General features: G+C 49.9%; 1 protein-coding gene across 2 annotated transcripts in view; it reads right to left on the bottom strand.

Annotated features, from left to right (window-relative positions):
* The window catches only part of SUV39H1 (SUV39H1 histone lysine methyltransferase), an 80,066-nt gene that overhangs the window by 50,480 nt on the left and 15,779 nt on the right, over positions 1-13,807 (bottom strand). The window contains exons 3-4 of one of the 2 annotated variants that reach the window (XM_078664703.1): positions 10,402-10,559; positions 1,232-1,897 (exon numbers count right to left, since the gene is read on the bottom strand). In XM_078664703.1, coding sequence (XP_078520829.1) covers positions 1,232-1,897; positions 10,402-10,559 — 824 coding nt within the window. The remainder of the gene's footprint in view (positions 1-1,231; positions 1,898-10,401; positions 10,560-13,807) is intronic. The other variant, XM_078664704.1, reaches the window with a different exon arrangement.

Here is a 13,807-nt window from a genome sequence, read left to right as displayed (position 1 = left end):
GAGACAGACCGTGTGAAAAAATCAATCTTTTCCTCATGAAAGTGTAGAATGTTCTAGGCAATGGGGAAAGTAAGGCAGTTAAAAAATTGTTTTCGCACAAGGAGGCACAAAAAGGTACATAAATCCTACCGAAATCATTTCCCAAATTTTCTATAATTTATTTATAAGGTTTTATATAGCGCGAACATGATTCAGAGGGATATCAGAGCGCATTGCCAAAACTGTATATGTTCAAGGAGGTTACCCATGTTTCAGGGGCATAAGGAGATAAGACAGATAAAAAGGAGGGAAGTAAAAAACGTTGCAAAAAACAAAAAAAAAAAAAAAAAACGGAGAACCAGATATTTGGAGGTAAAAGGAAAATCCACACTGCACCCTCTATAGGCAGCAAAGCCATGTAAAGTGCAGGAACTAGGTACACCACACCATGCCACAGACTAGGAACTAGGTACACCACACCATGCCACAGACTCTTGCGGCTAGCCATTAGCCTTCTAAGTTCCAAGAACCGGGCGTGTGAGTATGCGCAAATAAATCAGATGAGATCAATAAAATACAAATGGGACCTGAAAGCCCACACTGGAGCACAGGATAGGACATTTAAACCAGAAAACTTAGACCAACACCTTTGTCACTTCTAAGCCTCCCCCACCTCACCCCCACCACTTACAGAAGAAAGTAACTTTTCTAGCATTCAGTGAAGCGTTTCACTATCTATTCCACAACATCCAGTGACTGGAGAAGGAAATTATATTACACATTCACGAAAATCGTGCTCATACAAAACGATCCTCTGGTCGCTCCCGTTTTAGTAACATGTGAGGCTTCCAAAACAGGAACTGGGACAGACACTCTAGAAACAGAATGAGGTGACTGCATCATTAAAGTGCAAAGCTGCCATTAACCCCCAATCCCTCCCCCAGTAACCGAAAGCCACATCCCTCCACCTAGAATGCAATCAACTTACTTCAGACAACAAATGAAGACAGCTGGGAATCGAAGTACGCATGTATGTAGCAGGTCATTCCAGAATGTGTACAAATCAAGAACTAGAACATACAATTGGAATAGTCAAGAAGCCTGCAAGCTACATGCTGAGATGCGGTCCACGCTAGGCAACATCAGATTCCTGTTCCACCTTCAGAAGAAGCACCTCTTTATAGAACAAGGCCTGCCAACATAATGGTGAAGGTGAATACCACTGACCAACAAGACAAAATAAAATTCCTACCTCTCCAACATACTCCATGACAAAACTGTTCTTCCGAATCTTCTCCAAAGTGCGTACACCCCAACCCCGATGGTTGGGGGTTCGGAATATACACATGTCGTACTGAATGCCCTTCTGCACCACCCGGTTGGGGCAGTCCATGCCACACAGGCAGCGTTTGTTGCACTCGTAGATAGGCTTCCCAGCCCTAATCTTCACCTGGCCCTGGTCATTGTAGGCAAAGCGGTTCTGGGATGCACCAGGGCAGCAGCCGTCTACTGCTTTAACGTAGCAGTCCTTGCATTCACAGCCCACTGCCACTTCAGTTAGGTTGATGCCATCACCAACCTTATACTCATTAATGTATATAAAGTCTTTGGGTGGGCCCTCCAGATCGACTTCGTTTTCCACTTTGATGATGCCGTTGTGGTTGCGCTTGACATTGAGATGGTGCTCCCACTGGCGCAGGGCTTTGCGTGTTTTAGCCTTTTGCACCAAGTAGCTGGAGAGGCTCTGGTCCAGCCGACGCACACCCTTTCGTAGCTTGCCTTCTCGGCGGATAACTTCATTCTCAAGGTCTTTGTGGAACTGCTTTAGTAGATTGAAGCATTTTAGGTTCTTACGGGGCTCCCAAGTATTTTGCGATTCAGGATACCCTTTCCACTTCACCATATAAAATTCCTCATCCTGCAAAACATGAGAACACGATGAGGATAGCATTCAAGGTTTTCGTGAGAAGAGTTCAAACAAAGCAGCTCTGGTTTCTAAAAAGAGTAGTCTTTACAAACTTAACTGGGATTTCACACTAGTGACCAACCTGTACAGTAACAGGTAGAGCCAATATCTCTACCAGCAGAACTATCTCCTCTCTAATGCATGTAATAGTCTTAGAATAAGTATCCCCCTTAGTCTGAAACAACAACAAGTAGCATTGGCAAAGCCAACAGGTCTCGCCTCTGAAAGGTATTGACTTTGTCAAAGTTACTTACTTTTAATAAGACCTTTCCTGGGAGAGCCTATACCGCAGACTCTTCAATTTGTGAATTGCCCTAGGTGTCAGACTGGATCAGGCACCATTTTGCTAGTACTTTTCTCACATGCCACCAGGCAGCATTATGAAACTCCTCATCAAATTTATGCAACACCTCCGAGTGCAAAGGTAATCTTTCTGATCTCTGTCCGCAATGTCAGATGAAGATCCACTGGAATCAGAAAAGCAGTGGGCAACAGAGGTCCTTCCCTATTGCTTGGGGAAACACCCTTTTGTATGCCAGCATTTTCAGGGGAGCAGTCTTTCCCTTCCACAAGAACAGAGCTACTCTGCGCTCTGGGAAGTCAATCAGGTACCAAATGTATTCTTGTCCTGTCAATGGAACAAGTTTGTCTCAAGAGGAGCTTTCAGCAAAATTGGCCATACCTGGTGTCCTGTAGACAGGTCTCGGACGTGCGAGCACTGGCTATTACAGGTAGGGTATTATCCCTAGAAGGGGTGCCTTTTACTGTCAATAGACGGACCAAGTTATCACCTCGCCAGCCAAGCTGTGTGTGGTGCAGTGCCTCAAGGTGTATGAGGAGATGTCAGAGTAATTTTGACCGCAGGGTAAACCGCAACTTCTTATTGCCCTGCATAACCCACTCAAAGCGGTTTCTTCTCCCACACTAGCCCGCTGGGTTGGGTGGGTCATGCAGAAAGCCAATATGGACGCCAAGGTGTTCAGAGCACACTCTGTAAGAGGGTTGATGGCCTTGAAGGCTTTCAGCCTAGGCGCCAGTTTGAAGGACATCATAAATGCAGCAGACTGGTTCTCAGATTCCATCTTTAAAAAGTGCTAGGCATGGCTCATTTGGTTTCACGCAAGCTTTGCACTAGCATAAACGAAGATCCGGCCCCGACGCACAAGTTACTACTTGTGTAACGATATATCTGTAAGAGACATTAGTTAGTATTAGATTCCTTACCTTAGAATATCCCCAGGCGTCAGACTAGATCCGGAAATTTTTGCATAGCAGTACCCTTGCGCGTCGGTAGGCGTCTTCTGCGGCTCCGCGTCAGTCGTCGGCATCGCGGGCACCGTGATGACGTCGGAGTACTTAGACGCCGCCTCCGCGTGCTGACGTCAGTTCTTAGACACAGCTTTTCTGCACCAGAAACGCAGAGCCATGTTAAAAACCAACACTGGTGCCATTGAAACTAGGGCCCTGAAAGGGGGGGTAACCCTAACACTAGATATTGGTTCGGGTCGGTAAGGAATCTAATACTAACTAATGTCTCTTACAGATATATCGTTACACAAGTAGTAACTTGTGCATCTGAAAGAGACACGTTAGTATTAGATTCCTTACCTTAGAATAGATACCCCAGCAATACCAACCCCGGTGGTGGGTCTGCGAAACAATAATCACACCAGAAAGTCCTGGAGGACGGAACGGCCAAAGAAGCCATCCCTCCGGACTTGGCTGTCCAGGCAGTAGTGTCTTGCAAACGTGTGCAGCGATGCCCACGTAGCTGCCTGACAGATGTCTTGTAAGGGCACTCCCCTGCCCAGGGCAGGTGGCTCGGGTGGAATGAGCCCGCAATCCAACAGGGGGCTCCTTCTTAGCCAAGGAGTAACATGCCTGGATGCACAAGATGATCCACCGGGAGATGGTCCTCTTGTGTACCGCTTTCCCCTTCTTAGTGCCCACGTAACCAACAAAGAGTTGGCCATCCACCCGGAACTGGCGTGTGCGATCCAAGTAGAATGAGAGCGCACGTTTTGGGTCCAGACGGTGGAGCCGCTCTTCCTCTTTAGAGGGATGCGGTGGCGGGAAGAAGGTTGGCAAGGTGATAGACTGCCCGATGTGGAAGGCCGTGACAACCTTGGGCAGGAAAGATGGCTTAGTACGCAACACCACTTTGTCCGGATGGACAGAAAGGAAGGGTGGAGTACAAGAAAGGGCCTGGAGCTCACTCCCTCTCCTGGCAGAGGTGATGGCAACCAGGAAAGCAGTCTTCAGAGTTAGAAGGCGGAGAGGACAGTTGTGAAGTGGCTCAAAGGGAGCGCACATCAGAAACGTAAGAACCAGGTTCAAGTCCCACTGAGGCATCACAAACGGAACAGGAGGAAACGTGTGTGAGATGCCCTTAAGAAATCTATTTACAATAGGGGACTTGAACAAAGAAGGTTGATCAGGCAGCCTCAGAAAGGCTGAAAGAGCAGAAAGGTAGCCCTTGATAGTGCCCAGAGCAGAGCCCTGCTGGGCAAGAGAAAGAAGGAAGAGAAGAACCTCAGAAAGAGGGGCAGCAAGAGGATCCACAGCCTTTGCTGTGCACCATGCCACAAATCTGTTCCACCTGCAGGCGTATACCGACTTTGTGGAGGGACACCTGGCTGCCAGAATGACGTTACAGACTTCAGGAGGCAAGTCAAATGGCCTCAACTGTCGCCGCTCAATCTCCAAGCATGGAGGTGGAGACTGGACAGGTTCGGGTGGAGGACCGTCCCCTGCTGCTGCGACAGAAGGTCCTCTTGAAGAGGCAGACGAGCCGGGGGATCGACTGACATACTGAGTAGCTCTGGATACCAGTACCTTCGAGTCCAGTCCGGAGCCACAAGGATGACTTGGGCCCGATCGCGCTTGATCTTCAGCACTCTGGGCAGAAGTGGTATAGGCGGAAAGGCGTACAGTAGACCGCAAGTCCACTCGCGACGAAAAGCGTCTCCGAGCGAGTGCCGCCTTGGAAATTCCAACGCGCAGAACTGATGACATTGCGCGTTCTCTTCGGTGGCGAATAGATCTAACCAAGGCTCTCCCCATTGCTGAAAGAGGCCTTACGCCACGTCCGAGTTCAGACGCCATTCGTGATCCATCATGCACCGACGGCTGAGCTCGTCCGCCCTGGCGTTCAGAGAACCTGCCAGGTGTTGAGCCACCAGGGTCACGCCCTGGCGTTCCAGCCATTGCCAGAGGCGCAGAGCCTCCTGGCAAAGGGTCCACGACCCCACCCCGCCCTGTTTGTTGCAGTACCACATAGCGGTGGTGTTGTCCGTGAACACCTGCACTACACTCCCCCGGACAGAGGGGAGGAATGCTTTCAGTGCTAGACGAATCGCCCGTAACTCCAACAGGTTGATGTGGAGCCGGGCCTCCGCCGGAGACCAGAGGTCTCTGATCTCCGCCTCTCCCATGTGGCCTCCCCAGCCCTGGAGGGACGCATCCGTCACAGCTACGTGCTCCGGTTGGGGAAGGGAGAGGGATCTGCCGCTGACCCAATCGCGGTCCGTGAGCCACCACTGCAGCTGTCTCGCAGTGCCCTCCGAGATCAGGACGTGGTCGGATAGGTTGCCCTGATGCTGGGCCCACTGAGGTCCCACTGCAGAGCCCGCATCCGCCACCTGGCGTGATGCACCAGCAGGATGCAGGAGGCCATCAGCCCCATAAGCCGCAGCGTCAACCTGACCGAGACCCGGGATAACGGCTGAAAGATGGGAATCAGAGCCTGAATATCCCGGACCCGCTGTTCGGGTGGATAAACCCAAACCGCGCCGAGTACCGCTCCGATGAAAGGGAGCTTCTGAGAGGGGCACAGGTGTGACTTCGGCACATTGATGGAGAACCCCAGCCGGTGCAGGAGATCTGCCATAGTCTGGAGGTGGCAGACTACTGTCTGGGGCGAGCCCGCCTTCAACAACCAGTCGTCGAGGTAGGGGGAAGACTGAAACCCCTAACCTGCGCAGGTGAGCTGCGACCACCGCCATCACCTTTGTGAACACCCATGGGCGCTGGTAAGGCCGAAGGGGAGCACGGTATACTGAAAATGCTTGTGGCCAACCGTGAACCGCAGGTAGCGCCGGTGGGCCGGCAGGACAGGGATGTGGAAATAAGCGTCCTGCAAGTCCAACGCTACCATCCAGTCTCCTGGGTCCAGGGCAGCTAGGACCTGAGCCAGTGTCAGCATCTTGAACTTCTCCTTCCGGAGGAAGCCGTTGACGTTCCTTAGGTCCAAGATAGGGCGTAGGCCCCCTTTGCCCTTCTTGGGTACCAGAAAGTAGTGGGAGTAGCAACCACACCCTACTTCTGGCCCAGGAACGCGCTTGATGGCCCCCTTGGCCAAGAGGGCCGTAACTTCCTCCTGCAGAAGTCGCAAATTATCCCCTGATACACGGTGGTTCTGCGGTGGCATGGCAGGAGGAGTCGCCTCGAAGGGGAGGGAGTAGCCCCTTCGGACGATTTGCAGCACCCACCTGTCCGAAGTGACGGTGCGCCAGTGGAGGTGGTGATGGCGAACCCTGCCCCCCCACTGGCGTCACATGGGCCTGAAAGCACGGACTTGGAGGGTTTTGAGGCGGATGCTGCGGGGGAAGGTGTGGACTGACCTCGCCGTTGTCCCCGAGCGCCGGGACGTCGGTTCCCACGGCGGCCACCGCGTTGGGTATTACCCTGCGGAGCGTGGCTGGCAGCACGTGTGGGTACACCCCTTCCGTGGCCACGAAAGGAATTAAAGGCAGCCGATTGCTGGCGCGGGGCCGAGAGGCCCAAGGACTTGGCCGTAGCCCTGGAGTCCTTAAAGCGCTCGAGCGCATGGTCTGCCTTGTCGCCAAAGAGGCGACGGCCATCAAACGGCATGTCCATCAAGGTGTTCTGGACATCGGCCGAAAAGTTGGCGGACCTCAACCAGGCGCGGCGTCTGACCACCACCGTCGTTGCCATCGCTCTACCCAGTGAGTCTGTGGTATCCAGCACACACAGTATAGAATATTTGGCTGCATCCCGGCCCTCCACAAGGGCTTGGCCGAGTTTGGCCCGTACCTCCAACGGACACTCTGGCAGCACTTCCGCGACCATATCCCACAGAGAGTGGGTGTAGCGGCCCAAGAGGCATGCGGTGTTGGAAGACCGCAGTCCCAGACTAAGGGACGAGAAGATCTTTTTGCCGTACTGCTCGTACCTCTTGGATTCCCTGTCAGGCGGAGCCGATGGGAATGCGGTCTGGGAATTGGAGGCCTGGATGACCAGGCTCTCGGGGGTACGGTGGGTGGACAGGAAACATGGGTCGATCGGGGCGGTGGCGTCTGGCCACGTTCCCATCTACGGGCGAACCCGTAGCGGGCTTGGACCAAGTGCCCAGAAGAACGTCGGTCAAGGCCTCATTAAAGGGCAGCAGAGGCTCGGCCGAGCTTGACTGCGGTTTAAGGACCTCAGTGAGGAGATTAGTCCTGACGGCCGCGACGGGGAGCTCAAGGCCCAAGGCCTTGGCAGCCCTCATCAACACCACACTGTAGGTTGCCCCCTCCTCCAAAGCCACGGTAGGAGGGGAGACAAAACCAGTGTCTGGAGAGGTGTCCAGGCCACTGGCCTCCCCAAGGTCTCCTGCCCAGTCCTCATGAGACTGACACTCTCTGGTCAGAGGGTCCTCAGACCCCTCCCAATCCCCTTCATCACCCATCTCCTGAAACTCAGGGTTCTCATCTAACGGGGCCTGCTCTTAGAAGTGAAACTCCCTAAAGGACGTCTGGAGCGGCGCCCATCGGGGCCGTCCCGACGTCGGAACAGGAATGAAGGGGGCATCGGGGACGGCGCCGCCCGAGGACGGCGCCGGAGGCGACACCTGATGGTCAGACGCCGGGGAGGTCGTAAGGTCCACCGGCGACGATCCAGATCCGAAGGAGGTCTAGTGGGGTCCCGCAGCGCCCGGCCCGCTGTACCCTGCGGCGCCGGGCCCAAAGGCGCCGCGGAGCCCTTCGGATGAGAGAGTTTCCTCATGGCCATGAGGAAGCGCTCGATCTCCTCCGGCGTCGCGTTTAGCCCAGGGACCGGAGGGTGTGGAGCTGAACGCTGCACCCGCGACTCAGACAGAGCCGCGTGGGTGGTGTCACCCGAACCCCCGGCCGCATCACGCGAGCGTCGGGGAGAGTCCGCAGAGCGATGACGCCTCTTGGACTTCTTGTGCTTCTTACCCGACGACGACTTCGACCCGGAGGAGTGCGGCCTACTCTCGGAGCTGTGGTGGCTCCGAGCCCGCGTCCTCCCGTGGGACCGAGACCTCTCGCGGCGCGGGACCAACTGCCGGAGTTCGAGTCGCCTGCGGGACCGCTCCCGCCTGGCTTTCGAAGAAGGCCTTGTAGTCGTGACCGACGTCTAGACAAGTTAAACACAGGTGGTGAGGATCCGTGACCGACATCAGGCGGTCGCACACCTCGCAGTGCTTAAAGCCAGGCATCCCTACGGCACCAATCGGAGTCAAAAGACTTCGAGAAATGATCAAAACGATCAAAAAAGTAAATTGACTAGGGTTACTGCTTTTTCCAGATCTGTGCTTGCTGGCGCGGAAAAAAGAACTGACGTCAGCACGCGGAAGCGGCGTCTAAGTACTCCGACGACGTCATCACGGCGCAGACGACGGACGCGGAGCTGCAGACGACGCCTACCGACGCGCAAGGGTACTGCTACGCAAAAATTTCCGGATCCAGTCTGACGCCTGGGGATATTCTAAGGTAAGGAATCTAATACTAACGTGTCTCTTTCAGATATAGAATGTACTATTTCCTAGCTATCATAACTTGACTCTGAGGCAAGGTTTATACCGCCTGGCAAGGAATCTCAACCATATTGCCCTCCCAACGGCTAGTAAGTATTGTATTTTCTGCTACTTTCAGACAGTTGTATACTGATGTGATGCCCCAAGTGGGTTTGTAATGTGATTGAAACTATGTTGAACGTTGGTTAGGTTCATGTTAGATTTTTTTAATTCGGAACCAGCGGCTTGTGGCGCACTTTTTAGGTATTGGAGTTGGTAAACAGTATCCATGAGGACCGGGCAGTGGCATGGTTCATGCAAACAGACGGCATTCGAACATGGACAGGGGACTTTATCCGGGCAACATTAACAGCCAATCAATAACCAGCAGTCCGGATAAAGTTCTCCCCAGTGCTGGAAGATGCTCAATGCCACCTCCAAGTGTAACCGTCATTCGGGACATGCTCAGCAACATTGGCTGAACCTTAAGAAGTGGGAGAAGCTAAATCTGCCGATAGCATAATCGGTTGGGACATCAATGCCTTTTTTTTTTAATATATAAAAAGCTAGGGAAAACAAAATGCTTCTGGCATCTTAGGATAGTTCAGGGATAAGTTGAATAGTTCTGCGATATGTGGGCTGCCTGAAAATCCAATGCACCATGCAGTCTCTGATCCAGGGTAGACAGCCTTGTCAGGGGTATTTTGAGTTTGCCCTTCTGGAGAAAGAAATTCAGAAGGAGTGGACAGAATATAGGGTTAAGGCCTCCATCCTTTTTCAGCACCAGGAAATAACTATACGAACAGTCAGTTCCAATCTTTGATGTCAGCATCCTCTGTATTTCTCCCTTTTGAGAGCACCTGAACCACTCGGAGGATAGACAAGTGGTCCTCTGGGAGGTATTGTGGTTTGAGAGGCATATCCGATGGGTGGGACTAGAAAGGTACGGACTAACCATGTTCCACGAACTGAAGCACCCATTGGTCAAATGGGATACTTCACCAAGCGAGATAGGTGACAAGTCCTCCCACCAAGTGATTGTGAGCAGCAAAGGGATGTCCAAGTGGTTTTGCAACAGCTGCCGGGTGGGGGACAGAGGGCCAAGTAGGATGTTGCCCCTGGGGGATTGGCCACTGCTGCCTGGATCACTGTCCAAAAGTACTGGGAAGAACTGTTACTGCCGAGTTGTGTATGGATGCTTCCTCTGTGGATATCACTTGCCAAAACCTTGAAGCCACTGAAACCTAAGTAGTAAATGCTTTGCCACTGGTCAGCAAGCGCATTTGGAAACTGCCAGTACCTTCTAGTTCAGAGTCTGGGAGGGGGGCGTCAAAATTATCTTTATTTCGGTTGATCCGGCCATAAAAGACTAATACAATATATCACACGTAAAAACAATCATTAATAATTACAGAAATCGAACATTGGGCAATTAAATGTTAAAAACAAGAGCAGCTAGGCACCATAAAAATCCAGTAAAAACAAGGTAAATTAAGAACCATACAAAAGTAAATAAATGAGCAATAAAATAAAAACCACCCCAACATTAACAGTATTAGCCCTCCGTACTCTAATAGGGGCTTTAAAAAAAAAAAACATACAAGCTAGAGCAAATGGAATGGCTTAAAAAAGTGCTTAGGTGCATGATTAAAATAAGAACAGAAATACAAAGTGCGGGAGCAGATCTGCTTACCTGTACTTTTTTATAATCACATAGGTACTCTACTTCAAAGTCACATAGGTTCTTCTTATTGACTTCAAGCAAAGTACATGACAGCTTCTCCAAACGGCACAGGTCCTGCAGTCGATCCCATGAAGATTTGCAAGAGACGACACAACCTAAGGAAAGAACTGAAATAATCACAAATTGCATACATTAAGTAGCTAAATCACACTTTATATCCAAGCAGACAAGTCAGTGCTACTATTGAATTTAGACGCGGATGAACAAGCAGAGAAACTGGACATCCTACCCCACTCATGACTGCTATTACCAAAGTTTGAATGGTGTTTTACAGGAAATGTGTTATTTTCAAAGGTTGCCCTATAGGCCATCTAAATTACGGTTTTCAAAACAGTATCCCCTTCCCGTAAGAGGCCAAACTCCTCTGCAAGCTAATAAAATACTAAGTTTGCGAATTTACAGGATAATGGATCCAGCAGATTTCTTTATATGCACAGAAACTACTGAAAAAAAAAAAATGAATCTGTAAAAAATACTGCATCTCAATTCACCAGTGAGTGGCAACTTGACGGGGTTTAACTGTTCAGAATTTCCATTAAAAACCTTAGTGTGAACCTTGCCACTCACTCTGGTCCAAGAGTAATGCCATCACCACTCATAGGTTTCACATTATCCCCAATGCAATGAAATGTATTACCATAAACACTAGAGAGAATGACCTGGGCAACCAGGCCAGCAATGTCCTATAGTCATTCTACTGAAGGTAGCAAATGCGTTCCAGTTGGACCAGCAGGTAGTCCCATCCATCTACATGGCAGATGTACCTTAAGAGGCAAATGAGCCCCTCACCTAGAAGGTGACGAGGTACAAAGCTACTGTAGTGTCTTTGACCCAGCTTTTACTAAACCCTTTCCCATTTTACCAGGTATGAACCTGCTCCACTCCTCACTCTAGCACTTCCTTGCATTGGGACTTCTGGTCTTAGACCAGTATGGCCTTCATTAGTAGACCCAGGTAACCACTAGGTCCTCAGGAGTCATGTCACTAGGTTCCGAATAACAGATTCTGTATACCAGACATTTCCCTGGCACAGTTTGAAGGATATCGCTCTTTCAGCAATATCTACCAACAGTTTGGTCGAATTCTAACGTTTAGCGACTCCTCTGCTCTTTTGAGCGCCCATCCCCAAAAAAACCTTCCCTTATACCTTGAGCTTCAGAGCTGTTAGCACTACTTAGACCAAACTACTTAGACCAAACAGTGGAAAAAAGAATCTTAAGATGGTGACCATAACAAAGCACTTCCAGGCATACATCAGATGTCACACTAGAAGGTGCAGAACATCAAATGTTTGAAAGGGACTACAATAACTCCTGACCCAACCACTAGATGGCTGATTAATACCCAGCATGTGAATCCAGGAAAAAAAAAACCACCACAGGAATTATGAAATAGCAATTGACAGGCAGGCAAGATAAGTAGGGAGGGGGCAAAAAAAAAAACAAAAAAAAAAAACAAAAAAAAAACCAATCGTATGTTAGCTCCAAGTCATGCACATTTTTAGGTGCATTTTTCTCTTGAGCGTTTCTTTCCCCCCCTCCCCCCCCCCCCCCCAAGAGGTTTCGATAACCCTGATCACTGGTAGAGTCCCCCACTTTGTCAAGTCAGAGACACTTGTATAGCGCACAAATCACCGCTAGGTCTCATGGCGCTTGCAGAGGCTCCAGCAGCTTGATCCTGATTTGCATAATTATTGGTCAAGCAGCCATGTTTTCAGTTCTTTACGAAAACCCTGGTGGTCTGCCATCGAACGAAGATGGGATGGTAACTTGTTCCAGAGATAGGGAGCAAGAAAACGATCGACCTTCACTACGTGACGTAATGACGCAAGCAAAGATTTTGCACTAGATCTTAATGTTCTGTTAGGCTGATACTTTTTACGTTTTTTCACTAGATAGCCGGTACCAGTACATATATACTTTTATGAATGAGGAACAAGATTTTAAAGTGACCTCTTTTCCTAACTGGAAGCCAATGGAGGGACCGCAGACTTGGGGCAGAGGGAGATCTAGGTGAAAGGTTTAATATCAATCCAGCTGCCGTATTTTGCAAAACTTGCAATTTGGAGAAGAGGTCTTCGTTTAGGGAGGCCAATAAGGCATTCCCATAATCCATGCTGCTCACAATTAGGCCTTGGATCAGTGGCTTCCTGGCTTCAATGGGTAGCCATTTAAACATGTTAGACAACTTCCTCAGAAGCCCATAACAAGTGCCTAGCACAATATTGACTTGGTTTTTCATGGATAACTTGTTATCAATTGTTATTCCTAGGTTGCAGACTACTTGTTTAGGGAGCGGGCAGAGGCCTAGTGCCAGAGGCCACCATCTGCTAGACCAATGCTCCTCGGCCCTCCCAAACAGAATGATCTTGGTTTCACTACCATTCAGCTGCAGTTTGTTTTTGCCCATCCAGTTATTGATATGTGTCAGGCAGTTTTTAAACCGGACCATAGTGTCAGTGATCAGCAGCTGGGTGTCATCGGCATATGACACGGCCTCAAACCCGTATGACCTGATTATCCTGGCCAGAGGAGTTACATAAAGATTAAACAGCATCGGGCTCAGGGTGGAACCCTGAGGAATTCCGATGCTTACTGGTCTATTACAATTTACCATGGTATCTAGGTGTACAGTAGTGGCGAGGTCTTTTAAATACTTTTTAAACCAGCCCAAGGCTTTCCCTCGGACTCCCTTCTCCCACAGCCGTTCTAAAATGTCATGGGAGATGGTGTCAAAAGCAGTGGACAAGTCCAAAAGAACCAGCATAGCCGATTCTCTTTTATCCAGAGCTAACCCAATGTTATCCACCATCTCTACTACTGCCGTTTCGGTGCTGTGTGCTGCCCGAAATCCTGACTGTGATAAGTTAAGTAATTCATGGCTTTCCAAATGGACGGTAAGCTGTTTGTTTACCAAGGATTCAAGCACCGTCCCAAAATAAGGCAGTAGTGAGATGGGACGGTAATTGCCTGGTTCACTCTGATCGAAATATGGCTTTTTCAAGATAGGACTAACTTGGGCTGCTTTCCATCTTTTGGGCACCGTCACTTGATCTTGACTTTGGTTTCCTTAAATAACCCTGCCACATGTCCTGTGCAGCTACAGATCTCACAATCATTAATGGAGGAAATTCAGCCGGAGAGTTCATACTAGAGTATGCAAGAAACATTTGGGGTCACAGGGAGACAGTGGATTTCTCAGATAGTATCATAACATTTGGCATGAGTTTGAAAGATTGGAGTAACATTCAATGCTCTACTTAAAACAAATGAGAAAATGTAGCCAGGGGACAAAAAAGGCAAACAAAAAGGACAAGGGGACAGTCCAGCATAAGGTAAAAAGTCAGGAGTGAAGA

Source organism: Lissotriton helveticus, chromosome 10, assembly GCF_964261635.1.
Source record: "Lissotriton helveticus chromosome 10, aLisHel1.1, whole genome shotgun sequence".
Classification (NCBI taxonomy): Eukaryota; Metazoa; Chordata; class Amphibia; order Caudata; family Salamandridae; genus Lissotriton; species Lissotriton helveticus.
This window is presented reverse-complemented; position numbering and strand designations above follow the sequence as displayed.